This window comes from Felis catus, chromosome B3 (genome assembly GCF_018350175.1).
Source record: "Felis catus isolate Fca126 chromosome B3, F.catus_Fca126_mat1.0, whole genome shotgun sequence".
NCBI lineage: Eukaryota > Metazoa > Chordata > Mammalia > Carnivora > Felidae > Felis > Felis catus.
Genome location: NC_058373.1, coordinates 84,096,625 through 84,116,421, shown reverse-complemented (window position 1 = coordinate 84,116,421; position 19,797 = coordinate 84,096,625). Strand labels below are relative to the sequence as shown.

The following is a 19,797-nucleotide window of genomic DNA, read 5'->3' as shown; positions in this document are numbered from 1 at the left end:
AGCAGGCTCCAGGATCTGAGCTGTCAGCCCAGAGTCCCACATGCAGCTCGAACTCATGAACCACGAGATGATGACCTGAGCCTAAGTCGGACACTTAAGTGACTGAGCCACCCGGGAGCCCCTGAACTATGACTATTTAAAACAAATTACTTTTTTTTTTTTTTTTATAATTTATTGTCAAATTGGTTTCCATACAACATGCAGTGCTCATTCCAACAGGTGCCCTCCTTGATGCCCATCACCAACTTTCCCCTTTCCCCCACCCCCGTCAACCCTCAGTTTGTTCCCAGTATTTAAGTCTCTTATGGTTTGTCTCCTTCCTTCTCTGTAACTTTTTTTTCCCCCTTCCCCTCCCCCATGGTCTTCTGTTAAGTTTCTCAGGATACACATATGAGTGAAAACATATGGTATCTGTCTTTCTCTGCCTGACTTATTTCATTTAGCATAATGCTTTCCAGTTCCATCCATGTTGCTACAAATGACCAGATTTCATTCTTTCTCATTGCCAAGTAGTATTCCATTGTATGTATAAACCACATCTTTATCCATTCGTCAGTTGATGGACATTTAGTCTCCTTCCATAATTTGGCTATAAAACGAATTACTTTTAAAACAAAAACAACTTTTAAAAAAATTTTTTTTTCAACGTTTATTTTTTTTGGGGGGGACAGAGACAGAGCATGAACAGGGGAGGGGCAGAGAGAGAGGGAGACACAGAATCGGAAACAGGCTCCAGGCTCGGAGCCATCAGCCCAGAGCCTGATGCGGGGCTTGAACTTCCGGACCGCGAGATCGTGACCTGGCTGAAGTCGGACGCTTAACCCGACTGCACCACCCAGGCGCCCCCAAAAACAACTTTTTGAGGGAAGAGGATATACCATATTCTTATAAAAGTCGATTTCCATGCTTAGCTTGTCACTGTTTATAGATTTGTTGCTAACTTCTGTGTCCTCAGATTCTGTTCTTGATGCTGTTCCACAGACTTGGTTTCACTCTTAAAAGTATTTTAAGTTGTTAGCACTTTAGGAGCCTCTTGACTGTGTAGGCTTAAAGCTCTGAAATACCCTTGAGTCAATACGGTGTATCTGTTCTCCCTCAACTCCAGTGATAGAGTGGAAGATTCAGAGTCAAAGCTAAAGTTTTGGCTGTATCATTACAGACTGTATGACCATGAGCAAATGATTTAACTTTTCTGACACTGCAAAATTTATAACTTGCAGAGTTGGTATGAAGAGAGAATTATGTGTAACTTGTGTACTTAATCTGACATACAGGAACTCTAATAATAATAAGGACCATCTTTTGATTGTCAGCCTCTACTCTGTCCTCAAATAATAGAGCATAACTTTAATTTAGGAAGGTTCTGTATCTTCGGAAACCCATTAGTTAGATCTTAATTCATGATTCTTCCACCTTTTTTACACTCCAATCTTCTTTGGACTCACTAGAACCAAGAAATTGTAGAAAGTGGATTTGAAAGACACAGACTAAGTCTATTTGGAAATCTATTAGAAGGTGTTGACTTGGGAGCTCCTGGGTGGCTCAGTTGGTTGAGTGCCCAACTTCAGCTCAGGTCATGATCTCACAGTTTGTGAGTTCCTGTCAGCATGGAGCCTGCTTCTGATCCTCTTTCCACCTGCCCACACACCTCCCCCACTTGTGCTCCCTCTCTCTCAAAAATAAAGAAAACATTAAAAAAAAAAAAAGTGTCAACTTGGCGTTTTGAATAGTTAACTGATATTTATAAGCACCAGTGAGTAGGCCTGGCCTTGCTTAGATTAGCAAGAAATGCAGAAAGAGAGAAAGAAAGAAAGAAAGAAAGAGAAAGAAAAGAAAGAAAGAAAAAAGGAAGGAAGAAAAGAAAAGAAGGAAGGAAGGAGAGAAGAGAAGAGAAAGGAAGGAAGGAAGAAAGAAAAATTTTAAATCTGTGGTTTGTGCAAAATTGATAGCTTTGGTAATAACTAGTGTAATTTATATATAAGATATCTCCTACATTCTAGGCTATATCTGTCTCTGTACTGTACCGGTTTGCTTCTCCCTTATTCTGTCAGGGATTTATATTTCTATCTGTTATTTTTCTGTTGGTTTTAAAGAAATTTGTTGTTAAATTATCAGAGCTCCGTGGGCCCTACTGGGGGTCATAGGCTGTTCCCTTCAGTGGACTGTCAAACTGTTTTAGACACTACATCAACCATACCTGAGCCCAGAGTAGATTCATTTACTTTGTTTTTCCTTCGTGACCACCACCACCATCACCGTTTTTGGAGCACTCAGCTGAGCTCGGCCAATGAAAAACTATTTCTTTTTGTAACTTGAACCTTGTCAGATGTTCACTGAAGAGCTTCCCTTCCCTGCACCATGGGGAACTCTGAGCAAACCATCCCTGGATAGGATACCCAGGGTCCATTTGAGGTGAAGGGGTTTAAGAGAGAAAAACTTTCAGTTACAAAATAAGTAAGTCATGGAAATGAAAAGTACAGAATAGGGAATATAGTCAATAATGTTGTAATAACACTGTATGGTGACAGATTGCGACTGTGCTTATCGTTGTAAGTACTGCATGATGTACAGAATTGTTGAATCACAGTGTTGTATACCTGAAATGAATGTAGCATTATATTGTCAACTATGCCTCAGTAATACATTTTTTTTAAGTGGGTCCATTTGATTTCTTGCATACTTTTGTGCAGTTCATGTCACTAAATTACCGAACTTTTTTATCATTAGATTACATAATTAACATTTTTTATAAGATTTCCTGTAGTTGTTCCTCTTTAGAAACACTGGTTTATTTCTGCCAGCCAATGGTGAAAGTTAGTCTGCAGGTTTTTTTACACCATTTCCCTTTGCTACCAAAGTAGTTAGCTTGGTAATTGTGCCGTCTTAGGCTTTACTGTTAGAACAGAAAAAAAGTTGTTTTTTTTTTTAATCCTTTTAAATTGTAATCATTTTTAAATGTGTAATTCAGTGGCATTAAGTACATTCACAGTGTTATGTAATCATCACTACTATTTCCAGAACTTTTTCATCATTTCAAACAGAAACTCTGTACCCATTAAGCAATAACTCCCCATTTCTCCCTTCCTCCAGACCCTGGTAACCTTTATTCTACTTTCTGTCTCCATGAATTTTCCTCTTCCTGATACTTCATATAAGTGAATTCATACAATATTTGTTATTTTATGTTTGGCTTATTTCACTGAGTATGATGTTTTCAAGGTTAATCCATGTTGTAGCGTATATCAGAATTTCACCCCTGTTTGTGGCTGCTGAATATTCCATTGTGCGTGTGTGTGTGTGTGTGTGTGTGTGTGTGTGTGTGTGTATACATACATATATATTTTGTTTATGCATTCATCTGTCGGTAGACACTTGTTTCCACCTTTTGTTTATTGTGAATAATGCCCTTATGAACACTGGTATACAAATATCTGTTGAGTTTTCAATTCTTTTGGGTATATACCTAGAAGTAGGATTTCTGGGTCATATGGTAATTCTGTGTTTAATTTTTTAAGGTCCACCATATTGTTTTCAGAGCAACTACACCATTTTATATTCTCATCAGCAATGCACAAGGGTTCCAATTTCTCTATTTCCTCACCAACACTTCTTTTTCTTTTCTTTTTTTTTAAATAATTGGCATTTAGTGGGTATAAAGTGGTATCTCGTGGCAGTTTTGATTTTGCATTTCCCTTATGATTAATGATGGCTGAACATCTTTTCATGTGGTTATTGCCATTTGTATCTTTCTTGGAGAAATGTCTGTTCTGGTCCTTTGCTTGTTTTGAATTGAGTTGTTTGTATTTTGTTAAGTTACAAGAGTTTTTCATATGTTCTGCCATGTTTTTCTCTGGTTTGTGTATCAGGGTATTATTAGTGTTATAAAATGAATTAAGAAGTGTTCTCTCCTCTTCAATTTTTGAAAGATTTTGAGAATTGATATTAATTCTTTAAATGTTTGGTAGAATTCACCAGTGAAGCCATCTGGTCCTGGGCTTTTCTTCATTGGAAGGTTGATTACTGATTCAATCACCTTTCTACTTATAGATCTGTTTAGATTTTCTATTTCTTCTTGGGTCAGTTCTGGTAGTTTCTGTCTCTAAGAATTTGTCCATTTTATCTAAGTTATCTAATTCGTTAGCATACAATTGTCCATAATCTTTTCTTTTTAAAAAAAAATTTTTTTTTAATGTTTATTTTATTTTGAGAGAGACAGAGTGTGAGTAGGGGAGGAGCAGAGAGAGAGGGAGACACAGAATCTGAAGCAGGCTCCAGGCTCTGAGCTGTCAGCACAGAGCCCGACGCAGAGTTCAAACTCATGAACTGAATTATGACCTGAGCCGAAGTCAGGTGCTTGGCGAATGAGCCACCCAGGCACCCCTGTCCATAATTTTTTCTTAAAATCTTTTTTAGTTCCTGTAAAAATCACTAGTAATGTCCCCACTTTTGCTTCTGGTTTTAGTAATTTGAGTCTTCTCCCTTTTTTCTCAATTCTTTAAGAGCAAGTTGTAAAGGAGCCACATATGATACTTTTAATTGAACCTGTATTAGACTCAGAGTGAGGGAAAATGAGCAAAGAATGAAGATAAGATGGTTTGAGGGCTGGATTCACCTACATAGTCTCCATTTTGTTGATTCTTAAGCCTTGGGGTGCTGTAAAACCAGTTGCTTTCTTCAATTTGGGTGCAAAAATTTCCTAGCAGTAGATCCATGGTCCTGGTTTTCTCAGTGCCTAACAGTGCTATCAGATATTGTAGGGCATACTAAAGATGTTCTCCTAATGGATAATTATAGACACATGATAAAATGTACACTAATGAGAATAAGTGCTATTGTGTAAAAATTCACCAGCTTCCCAAAGTGAGTCTGCTCTGAATATACTGTTTCTTTTCTGGAATTGTATGAGTCTCTTTGTTGTGGCTGTGACAAAAATTCATTTTGAAAAAACAGGTAAAAGGGTCAATTATCCATTTATTGAATCAAAAGAAAGATTAAACAGCTAAACCTGAGATGAGCAAAGCACAACTAAGTCTAAGGAAGAACAGGAATAAGAATTGATTGCCTCTAGTACCCTTGTCATCTCTCCTTTCATGTCTCTTGTAGACTTTGTGTTCTTACTTGCACAGTTACCTGTTGGTTGTGGCAGGAAACATGGCTGCCAAAAGCACCAGAATTTCATACCTTATAGTATAGATTCCATGATAGGAGAGGGACTAATTTTTACTCTCTAGATTCCAAATTTTAAAATCTTGGAAAAGATGTATTGGCTCAGCAAAAAGGTGCCTACCCAGTATCAATAACCCTGGCCAGGCCCTTGTAGGAACATGACAGCTCCCACATGTGGAAGAAGGTGGGATATAGGAATATTGAAGTTCCTAGGAGAATGGGGATAGTGAATAGGCAGTTTTACGAATGCCCACAATATATCAAAACTTGTAATATATAGGGTGACCAAATGAATGATGTAGTGAGAAAATGGTCCAATCTTGAGTCACTTTTTCTCAGAGAAAAAGGATTTACCCCATTGGTAGGTGTATATATAGTTAAGATATTCTTAGTTAATAAAATCTACCCCCACCCCACCTCCGGATTGCCCAGGAGTTGTAGGGAGGCTATAGATAGAATTCCAGCAATGCACTTTTTCTCTCTGTTACTCCCTACTATATACCTTTTTTTTTTTTTTTTTTTTTTCAACATTTATTTATTTTTGGGACAGAGAGAGACAGAGCATGAACGGGGGAGGGGCAGAGAGAGAGGGAGACACAGAATCGGAAACAGGCTCCAGGCTCTGACCCATCAGCCCAGAGCCCAACACGGGGCTGGAACTCACGGACTGGGAGATCGTGACCTGGCTGAAGTCGGACCCTTAACCGTCTGCGCCACCCAGGCGCCCCCTATATACCTTTTTACTTATGGTTCTGTCTTCTTTCAACAACTTGAGACATATTTCACACACCATAAAATTCACACATTTGAAATGTACAGCTTAATGGGTTTTGATATATTCATAGTTGTACAGCCCATACTATAAACCAATTTGAGAATATTTTCCATACCCCAAAAGAAAGCCCATGCCCATTGTCAACCAGTGCCCATGGCTGTCCTTTCTCACTTTCTTCCCTTTCTGCCCCCACCTTCCAGGCAGCCACTTTCTGTCTATGGATTTGCCTCTTCTGGATATTTCATATAAATGGAATCATATACTATGTGGCAGTTATGTTTGGTTTCTTTCATTTAGCATAATGTTTTCATGGTTCATCTGTACTTCATTTTTATTTTTATTTATTTTTTGCTGAATAATATTCCATTGTATGGATATACTACATTTTAATTATCAGTTGCAAATTGGGATAGTGAAAATGGGATTGAGGAATATTTCAGTTGTGGTGAATATGTCTGAAATTGCAGCCCATAAAACCCAGATAGAGTGGGCAGAAGTAAGGGAACCCAAAATAGAGGCAGTAGAACTAGTGAATAGGAAGTTTTATAGCGATCAGAAATCCCAACAAAAACTACAGTAAGAATGATCTCCAGGTTATGATCTGGAGAATTTCTGTATTTAAAATATTGGGTGTTTTGAAAAACTAAGACTCAACCTGTATAATGACATATTATGCCAGTATTTGATTTTCTAAACAGTAACTTTAGTTAAGAATATAATTGCTAAGGGGGCACCTGGGTGGCTCAGTTGGTTGAGCGTCTGACATCAGCTCAGGTCATGATCTCCTGGTTCCTGTGTTTGAGCCCCGCATTGGGCTCTGTGCTGATAGCTCGGAGCCTGGGGCCTGCTTTGGATTCTGTCTGTCTGTCTCTCTCTCTCTCTCTGTCTCTCTCTCTCTCTGCTCTTCCTTTGCTAGTTCTGTGTGTGTGTGTGTGTCTCTCTCTCTGTCACTCAAAAATAAATAAACATTAAAAAAATTTTTTTAAGAATATAATTGCTAAGAATCTTGATAAATTGACCTTTGTATTATTTTAAATTGTAGCTAACTTTTCTTAAAATGGATGTTACAGATTTTCTTTTTTCTTAATTTAGTTACATCAATAAGCCATAGTCTCTACAAAAGCAAATATCTTTCAGTTGTTCATAATAATTAGATTGTTCTGAAATGTTTGATTATAAAATATAAAATAATTTGCATTTTTAAATGTATAATTTTCTTTAGGTTGCAGTGTCGGATTTTGGAAGTCCTTCCTCCATCACATCAAAATGGCTTTGCTAATGGACATATCAGCAGTGTAGATGGAGAAACTATTATCATCAGTGATAGTGATGATTCAGAAACACAAAACAGTTCTTTTCAAAATGGGTAAGTGATTTTTGTTAATTTTTTAACTGTGTATCAGATTGACTAATGATATCCCATTGAAATAAGTTTTTCTTTAATCCTTCCTTTCTTCCTTTGTAATCATACAGTATAAAATCCATCTAGGAAATGTGGTTCAACAACACACATTAGAATTTTCAAGATTGAAAGCTACCTTGTTAATTGTAGTCAGCTGCTTAGGAGCACTTGACGTTCACCTCATTCAGTTGCACTTAACACATTCCGTTTTTGTTTACTTGAGAAAATTCATTCTGTACTTTAATTATTATACTTAATTGCTTTATGGTGCATATGGTAAAGACACTAACTTTCTGAAATTCAGTCAGTTGACAACATGGGTCAGCTGAATGCTCCTGGAGAAAAATCCTACAAACACATGTAGATTGGCAATGTCGGGGCCCCTGGGTGGCTCAGTCGGTTAAGCATCTGACTTTGGCTCAGGTCATGATCTCGCGGTTAGTGAGTTTGAGCCTTGCATTGGGCTCTGTGCTGACAGCTCAGAGCCTGGAGCCTGCTTTGGATTCTCTCTCTCTCTCTCTCTCTCTCTCTCTCTCTTTCTGCCCCTCCCCTGCTCATGCTCTCTCTCTCTGAAAAATAAATAAACATAAAAGAAAAAGATTGTCATTGTCTACAGGTAAATTTAAAAATCTCAGCTGTCTTCAACTGATTAAAAGTCTTCTTACATGTTTTCGTTCCACTCCTTCCTATTCTAAATCTTTATTGCTCCATTCTGTTCCTTCTCTGCCTTATAGGCATCTCAAACTTAAAAATTCTTTTTCCAGTGTATCTTAAGTTTTTTTCCTTCCCTGTTGTCAGTGAACAGTGCAATAATATTCCAATAAGAAACCTGAGGCCGCTTTTTTTCTTTTGAGTATAGTTGACACACAGTGTTACGTTAGTTTCAGATTTAAGACATAGTAATTTGGGGGTGCCAGCCTGGCTCAGTTGGTAGAGCAATGTGGCTCTTGATCTCTCAGGGTCATGAGTTCAAGCCCCACACTGGGCGTAAAGCTTATTTAGAAAAAAAAAAAAAAAGTAATTCAACATCTCTCTGTATATATGCTATATGACTTAGTGATTGAACGACTTTCTCTATGCTTACATTATATGACATAGTGATTCAGTAACTCTCTCTATACTCTCACCAAAGTATAGCTACTATCACTATACAGTGCTATTACAATACCATTGACTATAATCCTACTGCTATACCTTTTTATTCCTGTTACTTATTCATTCCATAATTGGAAGGCTGTATCTTCCACTCCCCTCTACCCATTTTGCCCATCCCTTCATCCCTCTTCCCTCTGTCAACCATCAGTTTGTTCTCTGTACTTAGGTCTGATTCTGCTTTTTGTTTATTCATTTGATTTTAGATTCCACATATAAGTGAAATTATATGTTATTTGTCTGGCTTACTCCATTTAGCATAATACCCTCTAGTTCCATATATGCTGTTACAAATGGCAGGATCTCATCCTTTTTTATGACTGCCTAATATTCCCGTGTGTGTGTGTGTGTGTGTGTGTGTGTGTGTGTGTGTGTGTGTGTGTCTTTACTCATTCATCTATGGATGGACACTTGGGTTGCTTCCATATCTTGGCTGTTGTAAATAATGAAATAAACAGGGGCGCCTGGGTGGTGCAGTCAGTTAAGCGTCCGACTTCAGCCAGGTCACGATCTCGCGGTCCGTGAGTTCGAGCCCCGCGTCAGGCTCTGGGCTGATGGCTCAGAGCCTGGAGCCTGTTTCCGATTCTGTGTCTCCCTCTCTCTCTGCCCCTCCCCCGTTCATGCTTTGTCTCTCTCTGTCCCAAAAATAAATAAACGTTGAAATAATGAAATAAACATAGGAATGGGGTGAATATATCTTTTTGAATTTTCTTTTGTTTTCATTGGGTAGATAGATATCCAATACAAGGAATTATTGGATCATATGCTATTTCTATTTTTAATTTTTTGAGGAACCTCCATACAGTTTTCCACAGTGGCTATACCAGTTAACATTCCTATCAAAGGGTTCCTTTTCCTCCACATTCTCACCAATACTTATTTCTTGTCTTTTTGATTTTTGCCATCCTGACAGGTGTAAGGTTTTGATTTGCATTTCCCTGATTATTAATGATGTTGAGCATTTTTAAAATGTGTCAGTTTTCCATTAGTATGGGTTCTTTGGAAAAAATTTCTATTCAAGTCCTCTGCCCATTTTTAATTAGATTATTTGGGGGGTTTTGGTGTTGAGTTGTATCAGTTCTTTATATATTTTTGGATATTAACTCCCTGAGGCTACTCTTAACTACTTCCTTTATCTCCTTTGCTTCTGAAATATCAGTAACTGTCAAATTCCTTCAGAACCTTGTAATTCAACTTCTGACTAGAACTATTTCGTCTGATGTTTTTGAACTATTGTATCTATAACTGGCTTTTGAGCATTTGCTGTCTAGGCAGTGTGCTAAGTTCTTTACATGCATATTAGTCACTCCTAGAAGAATGTTGTTATCCTTATTTAACAAGAAGAACCTCTGCTTTAGAAATGTTAACTGGTATTGCACAAAGTCACCTAGCTAGTACATTGCCTGACAGAAAAAAATGATTTTTAGATGAGTGAATGAAGCATGACATGGCCCTATATGTTAAGTCTTGATACATTGCATTTTTTGAGTTGCTACAATTAAGTAGAAAAAGAAATTAATAGGTCATTTGTGTCCCTCATTGAATATAGGGTTTATGATGCAAAACTATTGGGGATTATGTAGTTAATATATATCCTTTGGCAGCTCTGACAGTAGTTCATGTGTTTTGTTTGGAGCGTATCAAAGATTGTAACCCTTAAGTGGAGTTAATTATATATTAGTTTATTTATTTTGAGAGAGAGAAAGAGCATGCATGCATGCACGCACAAAGAAAGAGGGAGAGAGAGAGAATCCCAAGCAGGTGAAGCCTGACACGGGGCTCAGTCTCACAGATAATGAGATCATGACCTGAGCCGAAATCAAGAGTCTGGATGCTTAACCAACTGAACTACCCAGGTGCCCCTGTAGTAACCCTTAACCTAATCTTCTAATTCTTGTAGGTGCTGTGAGGTGCTTAGGATGAGGAATGTCTAGACTCTTAGGTTCAGCACTCTATTATTCAGCTCATTAATGTCCTTTCTCTTCCTTATAGATTTGAATATGAACTACATGCATAGTTTGTGGCTAATTTGTTACTTTGAGTATAAAGCAAATTAATTCATAATCCCAGTTAGTAATAATAAATATTTTGCTTGTTATACAAAGCAAATTAATTCATAATCCCAGTTAGTAATAGTAAATATTTTGCTTGTTATATGTACCATTTAGAGCACTTGTGCCACTTATAATAAGCTTATCACAGAATAGTACTGAATTTGACCATAATTTCCTATCTAAATATGTTGTGCCTTATCCCGTGAATATAGGTACTTGGGACAGACCCTTGCGGTAGGAAAAGTGAGTAAGCTGGTCAATTACTTTATTCACAGATATTTTAACTTGTTTGTGATTCTCAAAAAATCTGAGCCTTCGCTATACATCAGCATCATAAAATGCCTACTTGTTTGTAGATTTGCTACCACTGTATCCTAAGATACCAGGAAAGGTGAAACATAATCATCTTTGGACCTTTGTTCTTTTATTTCTATTAATTCAGTAAGTAAGAAATTTACCTTGTCTTGGTTGCTCCCTGACAATAAAACATAGAGTTTTTCATGTTTCAGTAGGGGACTTGAAGGGATGGGAATGGAACAGTTATTGGCATTTTCCATGAGTTGAGCTGTATAAAGGCACCCACATATGTTCTCTTATTTTATTCCTCAGAACCATTCTAAAAGGGTAGATGATCATTTTCTTATATCATTGAGGAGAAATGGAAGTTCAGAGTTAGAAAAGTTTTCCAGCATCATAGTTCATAATATCTGCAAGACATACTAAGGCAGCATATTTAGAATTAAACATATTTAGGGGCGCCTGGGTGGCTTGGTCGGTTAAGCTTCCGACTTCGGCTCAGGTCATGATCTCACGGTCCGTGAGTTTGAGCCCTGCGTCAGGCTCTGTGCTGACGGCTCAGAGCCTGGAGCCTGTTGCAGATTCTGTGTCTCCCTCTCTCTCTGCCCCTCCCCTGTTCATGTTCTGTCTCTCTCTGTCTCAAAAATAAATAAACGTTAAAAAAAAATTTTTTTTAAAGAATTAAACATATTTAGAATTTACATAGATCATTAAGATGATCACCAGCGTTTTTTGAGGGAGTGAAGGGTTAAGATATATATATAACATAATATTTTCTGTTTTAACCATCTTAAGTGTATAATTCAATGGCATTAATTGCATTCACCGTGTCGTACCTCTATCACCACTATTCCCAAAACCTTTTCTTTACCCCAAACAGAAACTCTGTGTCCATTAGGTAGTAATTCTACATTCCCTTCTCTCCCTCCATCACCTAGTAACCTCTAATCTGCTTTCTGTCTCTATGAATTTACTCATTCTAGATATTTCATATAAGTGGAGTCATACTGTATTTGTTCTTTTGTGTCTGGCTTATTTCAGTTAGTACTATTTTTCAAATTACATCCATGTTGTAGCATGTTGAGATTTATGATAGAGCCTTTGGTATACATGTCTAAATATACTTTAGAATGAGATGAGGCTAATTTTTGTAATCATTCCTTTTTAGGGCTAAACATTCCCTTGTATGTATATACTACATTATATTTATCCATTCAAGTGATAGACATTTGAGTTTCCACCTTTTGGCTATTATGAATAATGCTGCAGTGATTATTGATGTACCAGCACGTATTCAAGTCCCTATTTTAAATTCTTTTGGGTATATACTCAAAAGTGGAATTGCTGAGTCATATGACAATTGCTTAACTTATTGAGGAACTGCCAAACTGCTTTTCACAGCAGCTCCACTATTTTACATACTTAACAGCAATATATAAGGATTCCAATTTGTCCACATCTTCACCAGCACTCACTATTTTTCGAGTGTTTTGATTATAGCCATCCTAGTGGGATGAAGTGGTATCTCATTGTCATTTTGACTTGAATTTCCTTAATCACTAATGATAATGAGCCTCTTTTCACGTGCTTATTGTCATTTGTGTATCTTCCTTGGAAGATATACAAGTTCTGTACCAATTTTTACATTGGCTTATTTGTCCTTTTGTCCAATTTTGAGTTCTTTATATATTCTAGTCATCAGATTTTTTTTAATAGAATATTTTGATACATTTGGGGGAGCATATTCATTAATTTTTTCAAAGTTAGTTTTACATCAGTAAAAGTAAGAAATTAAAGGCTTGACTTTTTATAAAGTTGCTTTCTCTCAGAACAACATATTATTAGCTTACTCCTCAGTCTGGGCATGGACTGCAGAATCTGATTGAATTCAACAGTAAACTACATATTTACCTTTGTAGGTCAGCTTTTGTTGGCGAGCAGCAGTCAGGGTTTTAGGAAGCAGGTTACTTATTTATTTTGAGGATGGGTATTAACACCTTAAACATATGTTTCTTAAACTATATTTGTGAAAGGGGCTGAGAAAATTGTTACTCTTCTTATCACAAAGCCATGGACAAAGTCATGGACATTGCAGCCTTATACATTTTAGTGCTCTTTGACCCTCAGCTTAACATTCTTGCAGAACTCTCCAACATCTTTGCCAGAACTGGGTTCTAGAATAACACTATGAAGTCATTTTCTCCTTCAGCTATTTACCATGGGATTCATGACAGAGCCTTTGCTGTACAGATCTAAATATACTTAAGAATGAGATGAGGCTAATTTTATACAGTTAGGATACTTTGTGTAGATTATATAATATAAAGAATAGTTTAAATTTAAAATTATTCATTTATTTTATGTATATATAAGCAAATTTTATTTTAAAAATTGACTTGCTACTCTCACAATTGTAGCAGTAAATAAAAGTTAAGACTAGAGAAGATAATTTAATTTGCATCATATAGAACATAACAGATTTAGGGTTTTATCTGTTAGTCCTGCTCTTTGAAACATGCATATTGTGTATCTGCTCTTAGTGTTCCTTTACTCATCTCATGTTTGCCCATCAAGTGTGGATTGAGTAATGTTATACTTAGGTCTACTATTGTTCCTCTCCCTTCAAAGTTACTAAAATGTTTAAAGAAAATTTATATTTGAAAACCCTCACATCTTGTTAAGACCAGTCTCTGTAACTACATGATACAAATTTCCTTTCTTAATGAAAGAGCCAAGTACAATTTGCTCCTTTGCAATCACAAATTCTCCGAAAATTGAACTAAATTGATAGACAGTACCAACTAAAACAGTCCTGAAAGTCCTGAAAATATTCACTAGCTTACCATCTGATTTTAGCAGGCAGGTATGCTAAGTATACGTCAGTGTGTTTAGTTGCTTTTAGGGTTTGTAGAAGAAACTAAGTACAGTATCTGTAGCAACTCAGATTGGTAGGTAAATAACACTTTGTAATAATATACTCTGTCTGCTATTGTGATTTAAGGCTTTACAAATTTAAGGCCCTTTACAATGGATCAGTGTTTTATGCAGTCCTATCTAGGCAGGTATTATTTAAAGTTTTAAAATATCATAAAAACATTATCCTAACTTGAAAATAGTACATGAACAAGATACATTTTTGGTAACATCTTATATCCTAGTGGTAATTTGCAAGAGCACAAGGAAAAACTAGGAACCTTGAGGAATATATTGTATATCCTGTTTAAAATTCTTTATGTACTGACTTTCTTCATGCAGTGTAATCTGACTGTATTGTTAACCGGCTTAATTTTTAGTAAGATTACAGAATCTGAGTGTTATTTTTAAAGAAGTAGACCTAATTGTTTTGCTAATTGTAATTCATATATGAAATTTTAATGTATGAGAAGGTTAGCATTTGAAATTAAAACAAAAAAAACCCATAAGTAACCATTTGTGCTGAAAGCTTAATTATCTGGTCTTTTGTCATTTCTATTGTACTGTTATAGAAAAAATTTTAATTGCTTTTGTATTACCAGTATTACCATGGAATAGCAACAAATGGAATTTCCATTTTGAGAAAATAAAAGTAGAACTAAAATTTAACATATATAATGGGCATATTGAAATATTATATTTATAAAATAAATGGTAAAATTTTATGAATAAATCATTGGAATAGCAATCTGATTTCTATAAATGTAACATTAGGTGTTAGTGTGCTATATAGAACTGGTAACAGATCTGCACTTGTTGGCAATAAAATCAGTCCATTAGTCACAGTCATGGTTAAGGTCACTACATTCCATTTAGTATTCCAGCTGTTTAGGCCTAGGCTTTAGGAAAGCAAGGAAGAAAAATTATTAAAATGGGGTTTCTTTTTAATATTGTCTTTTAATTCCTGTCTTATAGGTGAATCCATATGATAAGCAGTTTCTGTTGGTCTCTAATAACTGTTCTTCTTTGGAAAGAATCCAATTATGATTTTTATCCTGTATAGAGTTTTGTGTAAGAGTTACAACAAAGCCCCCATAAGAATATTTGCACTGATTGGAAAAAAAGATTTTGATTCTATTATGCTTTATTTTCACAAATGAATTTCATGACATAGCAAGAAAAAACAAAAAAATAATTTTATACATGAAAAGTCACATTTTTATAGCCTTAAATCCATTAAGATAAAGTCCACAAACAAGTTTTCTATAAACAAATAATATATAAACAAATTTATAATTATGACTTAAAATAAAATTATGTACTACCACTTTTAGTAATCTTTTAATTCTACTTGATCATCCCCTATATGTATAAAATGGTAGTGATTAATTGCTAAGTTAACACCTCTTCAGAAAACTATATTAAGATTAAAAACTCAGTCAATCAAATCTGTTGTTCTTGAACACCTGCCACTGATTCATTAAAACTTGTTTTTCTTTTTTCCCCTCTTTTCATTTCAAGAAATTCCTTTATTGGAAACCCACATCAGTATTGTTCTCTGAACACTTAGAGTTCTCTCTCTTTGGCTCTTTTGGAACAGTGCTTTTCAAACTGCAGATTATGGCCTCATGTATGTTGTGAAATTAATTTAATGAGGAACTTTAATAGAATAGAAAATATTAGATTGCATTTCATATAGTCAGGGTGAATGATTAAACATATCTTCTAGTTTCTGTGTATCCTGGGTCTCCATGTAAAGATCCTTGGTCTTCCAACTAGGAAGTTAATGCTGTTAAAGGTGAACACTTCAGTTTTATTTGTGTGATTGTCTCCTGCATCCCTTTTGTGTGGAGTCTCTCCCCACCCCCCACTTTGTGTTTACTGTATTTATATCACTTTGACTGACCCTCATTGCTGAATGCTTCCTTTGTCATCCTTTCATATCATTTTCTTCTCAGCAACGCTTACTTACACCCCCGTTACATATGCACTTGCGTGTACAGGGGCAGCTTTTTAAGAGTCCAACCACTTGTCTCCCTGCTGCACCACTACCACCTTAGTCTGTTGTGCCATCAGTTGTCACTTGGTTCATTGCATTAGCTTTCTAAAGAATATCCTTGTTTGCACTCTTGCCCCGTAGTCTGGCAGCCAGAGTGATCTTTCTGATCTGATAAGTTAAATCATTATCACCTCATTATTCAGTATCCTCTGGTGTCTTTTCTGAGTAAAATCTAAATGGTGGCCTATAATCTAGCCCTTCTATTTCCTCTCTGGCTGTATCTTCTTTTATTCTCCTTATTTATTCTGCTTCTTGTAGAAACCATGCCTACATCCACCCCAGGGCCTTTACACTCCTTTCTCTCTTCCTTTAAACTTATTTTCAAGATTTTCTCATGAGTTGCTCCCTCTTTTCTTTCAGATCTCTGCTTAAATGTTAACTTCCTATAAGCCCTATCTGGTCAATTTATCAGGACTGTCACTATCTAAAATAGAGTACCTCTACCTGGCGGTGTATTCCCTTGATAGCACTTACCACCTACTCTGTTGTGTATTTTTGTTTGTTTGCGGGTATCTCCCCAATATAGTTCTATTTTGTTCACTACTTAATCCTTATTGTTTAGTATTTGGCACATTATAGGCTTTTAACTATTTATTGGATAGATGGATGAATGCATCCTCAAAGGGAAGAAAAGATGAGACATTGGTGGAGGCAAGGATTAAAGGTATAGCCTCTGCCAGGTCTTAAAACAGGGTAAACTACATTATCTCCACTTTTGCTCTTGGATTACGTAGCTATGAAGAAGAAAGCTTAAAAGCAAATCCAAGAGCTATTTTGTTTACAAATTTATCTAAACTCGGTACTCAGTGCTTACTCATCTCTAGTTGATATCTTCACACAGGAAAATTTATTGAATGAGTAAAATACCTACCTAAGATAAAATAGTGCTTTGTACTATTTTGGCTAATAAACTTGTGAGGGATGTCAGTAACTTATAAAATTCTAGTTAAACTGGGGTGCCTGGGTGGCTCAGTCGGTTAAATGTCTGATGTCAGCTCAGGTCATGATCTCATGGCTCATGAGTTTGAGCCCCGCGTCGGGCTATGTGCTGACAGCTCAGAGCCTGGAGCCTGCTTCAGATTCTGTCTCCCTCTCTCTCTGCTCTTCCCCCGCTCGCACTCTGTCTCTCTCTCAAAAATAATAAATATTTAAAAAAAAATATTTTTTAATCCTAAACTAAAAACTCCTTAGATTCTGTGACAGTATGTTCTTAGAAACTAGATTTCCATGTAAAAGCTCACATTTTCAGACGAATTATTAACTGATTTGTGTCTTTGCTCTTTTTAGGAAGAAAAAAGATGCAGTTGACCCCTTATTATTCAAGTACAAGGTGCAACCCACTAAAAAAGAATTGTATGAGTGTGCTATTGTTAAAGCAACACAGATCAGGTAAAACTTGGTTTCTATCTATGCTGGTTTAAAAGACAATAATTATGTTTGATTAAGAAGATTCACTATATGGGCACCTGGGTGGCTGAGTTGGTTAAGCGTCTGACTGTTGATTTTGGCTCAGGTCATGAACTCATTGTTTGAGCCTTGCCTCAGGCTCCACGCTGGCAGTGTGGAGTCTGCTTGGGATTATCTCTCTCCCTCTCTCTCTGCCCCTACCCCTCCCTAAATAAGTAAATAAATAAATAAGGGGTGCCTGGGTAGCTCACTCAGTTAAGCATCCGACTTGGGCTCAGGTCATGATCTCTCGAGATTGGTGAGTTCGAGCCCTGCGTGTGGCTCTGTGTTGACAACTCAGAGCCTGGAGCCTACTTCAGATTCTGTGTCTCCCTCTCTCTCTTCCCCTCCCCCACTTGCACTCTGTCTCTCTCAAAAATAAATAAAAAAAGGTTAAAAAAACAAAAACACCACATGTGGCTAGTGGGTGCCATGTAGGACAATATCATTCTTGAGGACTAGTGTATTTATTCAATAGTCAAAAGATAATTACCTTCTTATTGTCATGTACTGTATGTATGGTGCTAGGATAGCACAGTAAACCAATCCTTTCTTTCCTGTAATCCTTTCTATATGAAAAAAATATACATTTTGAGGAGGGTACTACTTTAAAACTTCTGTCTTGTTCATTCACTCATAGAAGCTTTTAATTTGACTTTTTCTTGAAAGGAATACATTGAATTCAGTTAAAACATTTACTTTCCGAGGCACCTGGGTGGCTCAGTCAGTTAAGCGTCTGACTTTGGCTCAGGTCATGGTCTCACTGTTCGTGGGTTTGAGCTCCTCATTGGGCTCTACGTGGAGCCTGTTTAGAATTCTCTCTCTCTCTCTCTCTCTCTCTCTCTCTCTCTCTCTCTCTCTCTCTCTCTCTTTCTGTGCCCCTCCCTTGTGTGTGCTCTCTCTCTCAAAAATAAATAAGTAAACATTAAAACAACAACAACAACGTTTACTTTCCTTCCAGAACTTTTCCAGAAATATTTGAATGTTTGGAGTTTGTTTTGTTTTGTTTTTGGTGGTGTTATGTTTGTGTTTTTCTCAATTTGGGGCCAAGGAGAATCAAAAATAGCAAATTTTTAGAATATTTTTTTGAGAGAGAGAGAGCTCAGACACATGTGTGAGCCAGGGAGGGGCAAAGGGAGAGGGAGAGAGAATCTCAAGCAGGCTCCATGACACGGGGCTCAATCTTCACAACCATGAGATCATGACCTAAACCAAAAGTAACAGTTGGTTTCTTAACCAACAGAGCCACCAGGTGCCTCTGTTTTTAGAACCTTAATCCTATGAATTTATTTTAGAATTTGATAAAACCTGTGTTCAAGAATGTTCAAAATATCCATTTAAATGTTGACAGTGTTATGTGACATCTGGTAATCTACTGACTTTAATTTTTTTAAAGAATTTTAATGGTGGTATTTGGAGGAATGATCATCTAATTTTAAAAAATTTGGTTTACTCTCTGTAGTATATTTTCCTTGAGGTTTATTTGATTTCTAAGTGGTTCTTAAGCACCAAATGCATATACTGTTTTTGTAACAGACATTTATAATAGATCCACTTGAGTAGATATTATAACATTCTACATAAATATTTGTGAAGTTTCTCATAACTTCTACATAAATACCATTGGAAAATGAATTGGTTATGAATTGCTTGAAATGAAGGTTATGGGTTTACAGAGATTATAGAGTTCAAACTGAATTCTTTTATACTAACACTTTACTCTCTCTCCTCCTTTTTCCACTGTAGCCGGAGAAAACACCTATTTTCTCGTGATAAATTAAAGCTTTTTCTGAAGCAACACTGTGAACCACAAGATGGAGTCATTAAAATTAAGGTAATCAGAGCAGTGAAATTATTTGTTGGAAGGAAGAAGAGAGAGAAATGGGCTGTGTTACATAGTTAAAACATCGCAGAATTTTTTTTTTTTTTTTTAGAAAGAGAGAACATGGGCAAAGGCAGTGGGCAGAGGGAGACAGAGAATCCCAAACAGGCTCCATGCCCAAAACAGAGCTCAATGCAGGGCTTGATTCCACAACCATGAGATCATGACATGAGCCAAAATCAAGGGTTGGATGCTTAACCAACTGAGCCACCCAGGCACCCCAGAAATGTTATTTCAAAGTTGATTGAAAATAGTTCTTTTTGGGGTGCCTGGGTGGCTCAGTCAGTTAAGCAGCCGACTTCGGCTCGGGTCATGATCTCGCAGTCCGTGAGTTCGAGCCCTGCATCAGGCTCTGTGCTGACAGCTCAGAGCCTGGAGCCTGTTTCAGATTCTGTGTCTCCCTCTCTCTGACCCTCCCCCGTTCATGCTTTGTCTCTCTCTGTCTCAAAAATAAATAAACATTAAAAAAAAAAATTAAAAAAAAAAATAATAAAATAAAAAAGAAAATAGTTCTTTTTATCTGTAGCCAATTGTTACTAATTTTCTCTCTGTTTAAGGATTAAATACTATTTTGCAATTGATAGAATTACTAGGTGGCTCAGGTAGTGTACTTTTTTTTCCCCTTGTAAAAAAAAAAAAAAAAATCAACCA

At 36.5% G+C, this 19,797-nt stretch overlaps 1 protein-coding gene across 3 annotated transcripts in view; it reads left to right on the top strand.

The window, feature by feature from the left end:
* Positions 1 to 19,797, top strand: part of BAZ1A (bromodomain adjacent to zinc finger domain 1A) — a 123,739-nt gene that overhangs the window by 55,027 nt on the left and 48,915 nt on the right. For all 3 annotated transcript variants that reach the window (XM_045059786.1, XM_023255656.2, XM_045059785.1), the window contains 3 exons: positions 7,164 to 7,307; positions 17,106 to 17,207; positions 19,011 to 19,098. In XM_045059786.1, the coding sequence (XP_044915721.1) occupies positions 7,164 to 7,307; positions 17,106 to 17,207; positions 19,011 to 19,098 (334 nt within the window). The remainder of the gene's footprint in view (positions 1 to 7,163; positions 7,308 to 17,105; positions 17,208 to 19,010; positions 19,099 to 19,797) is intronic.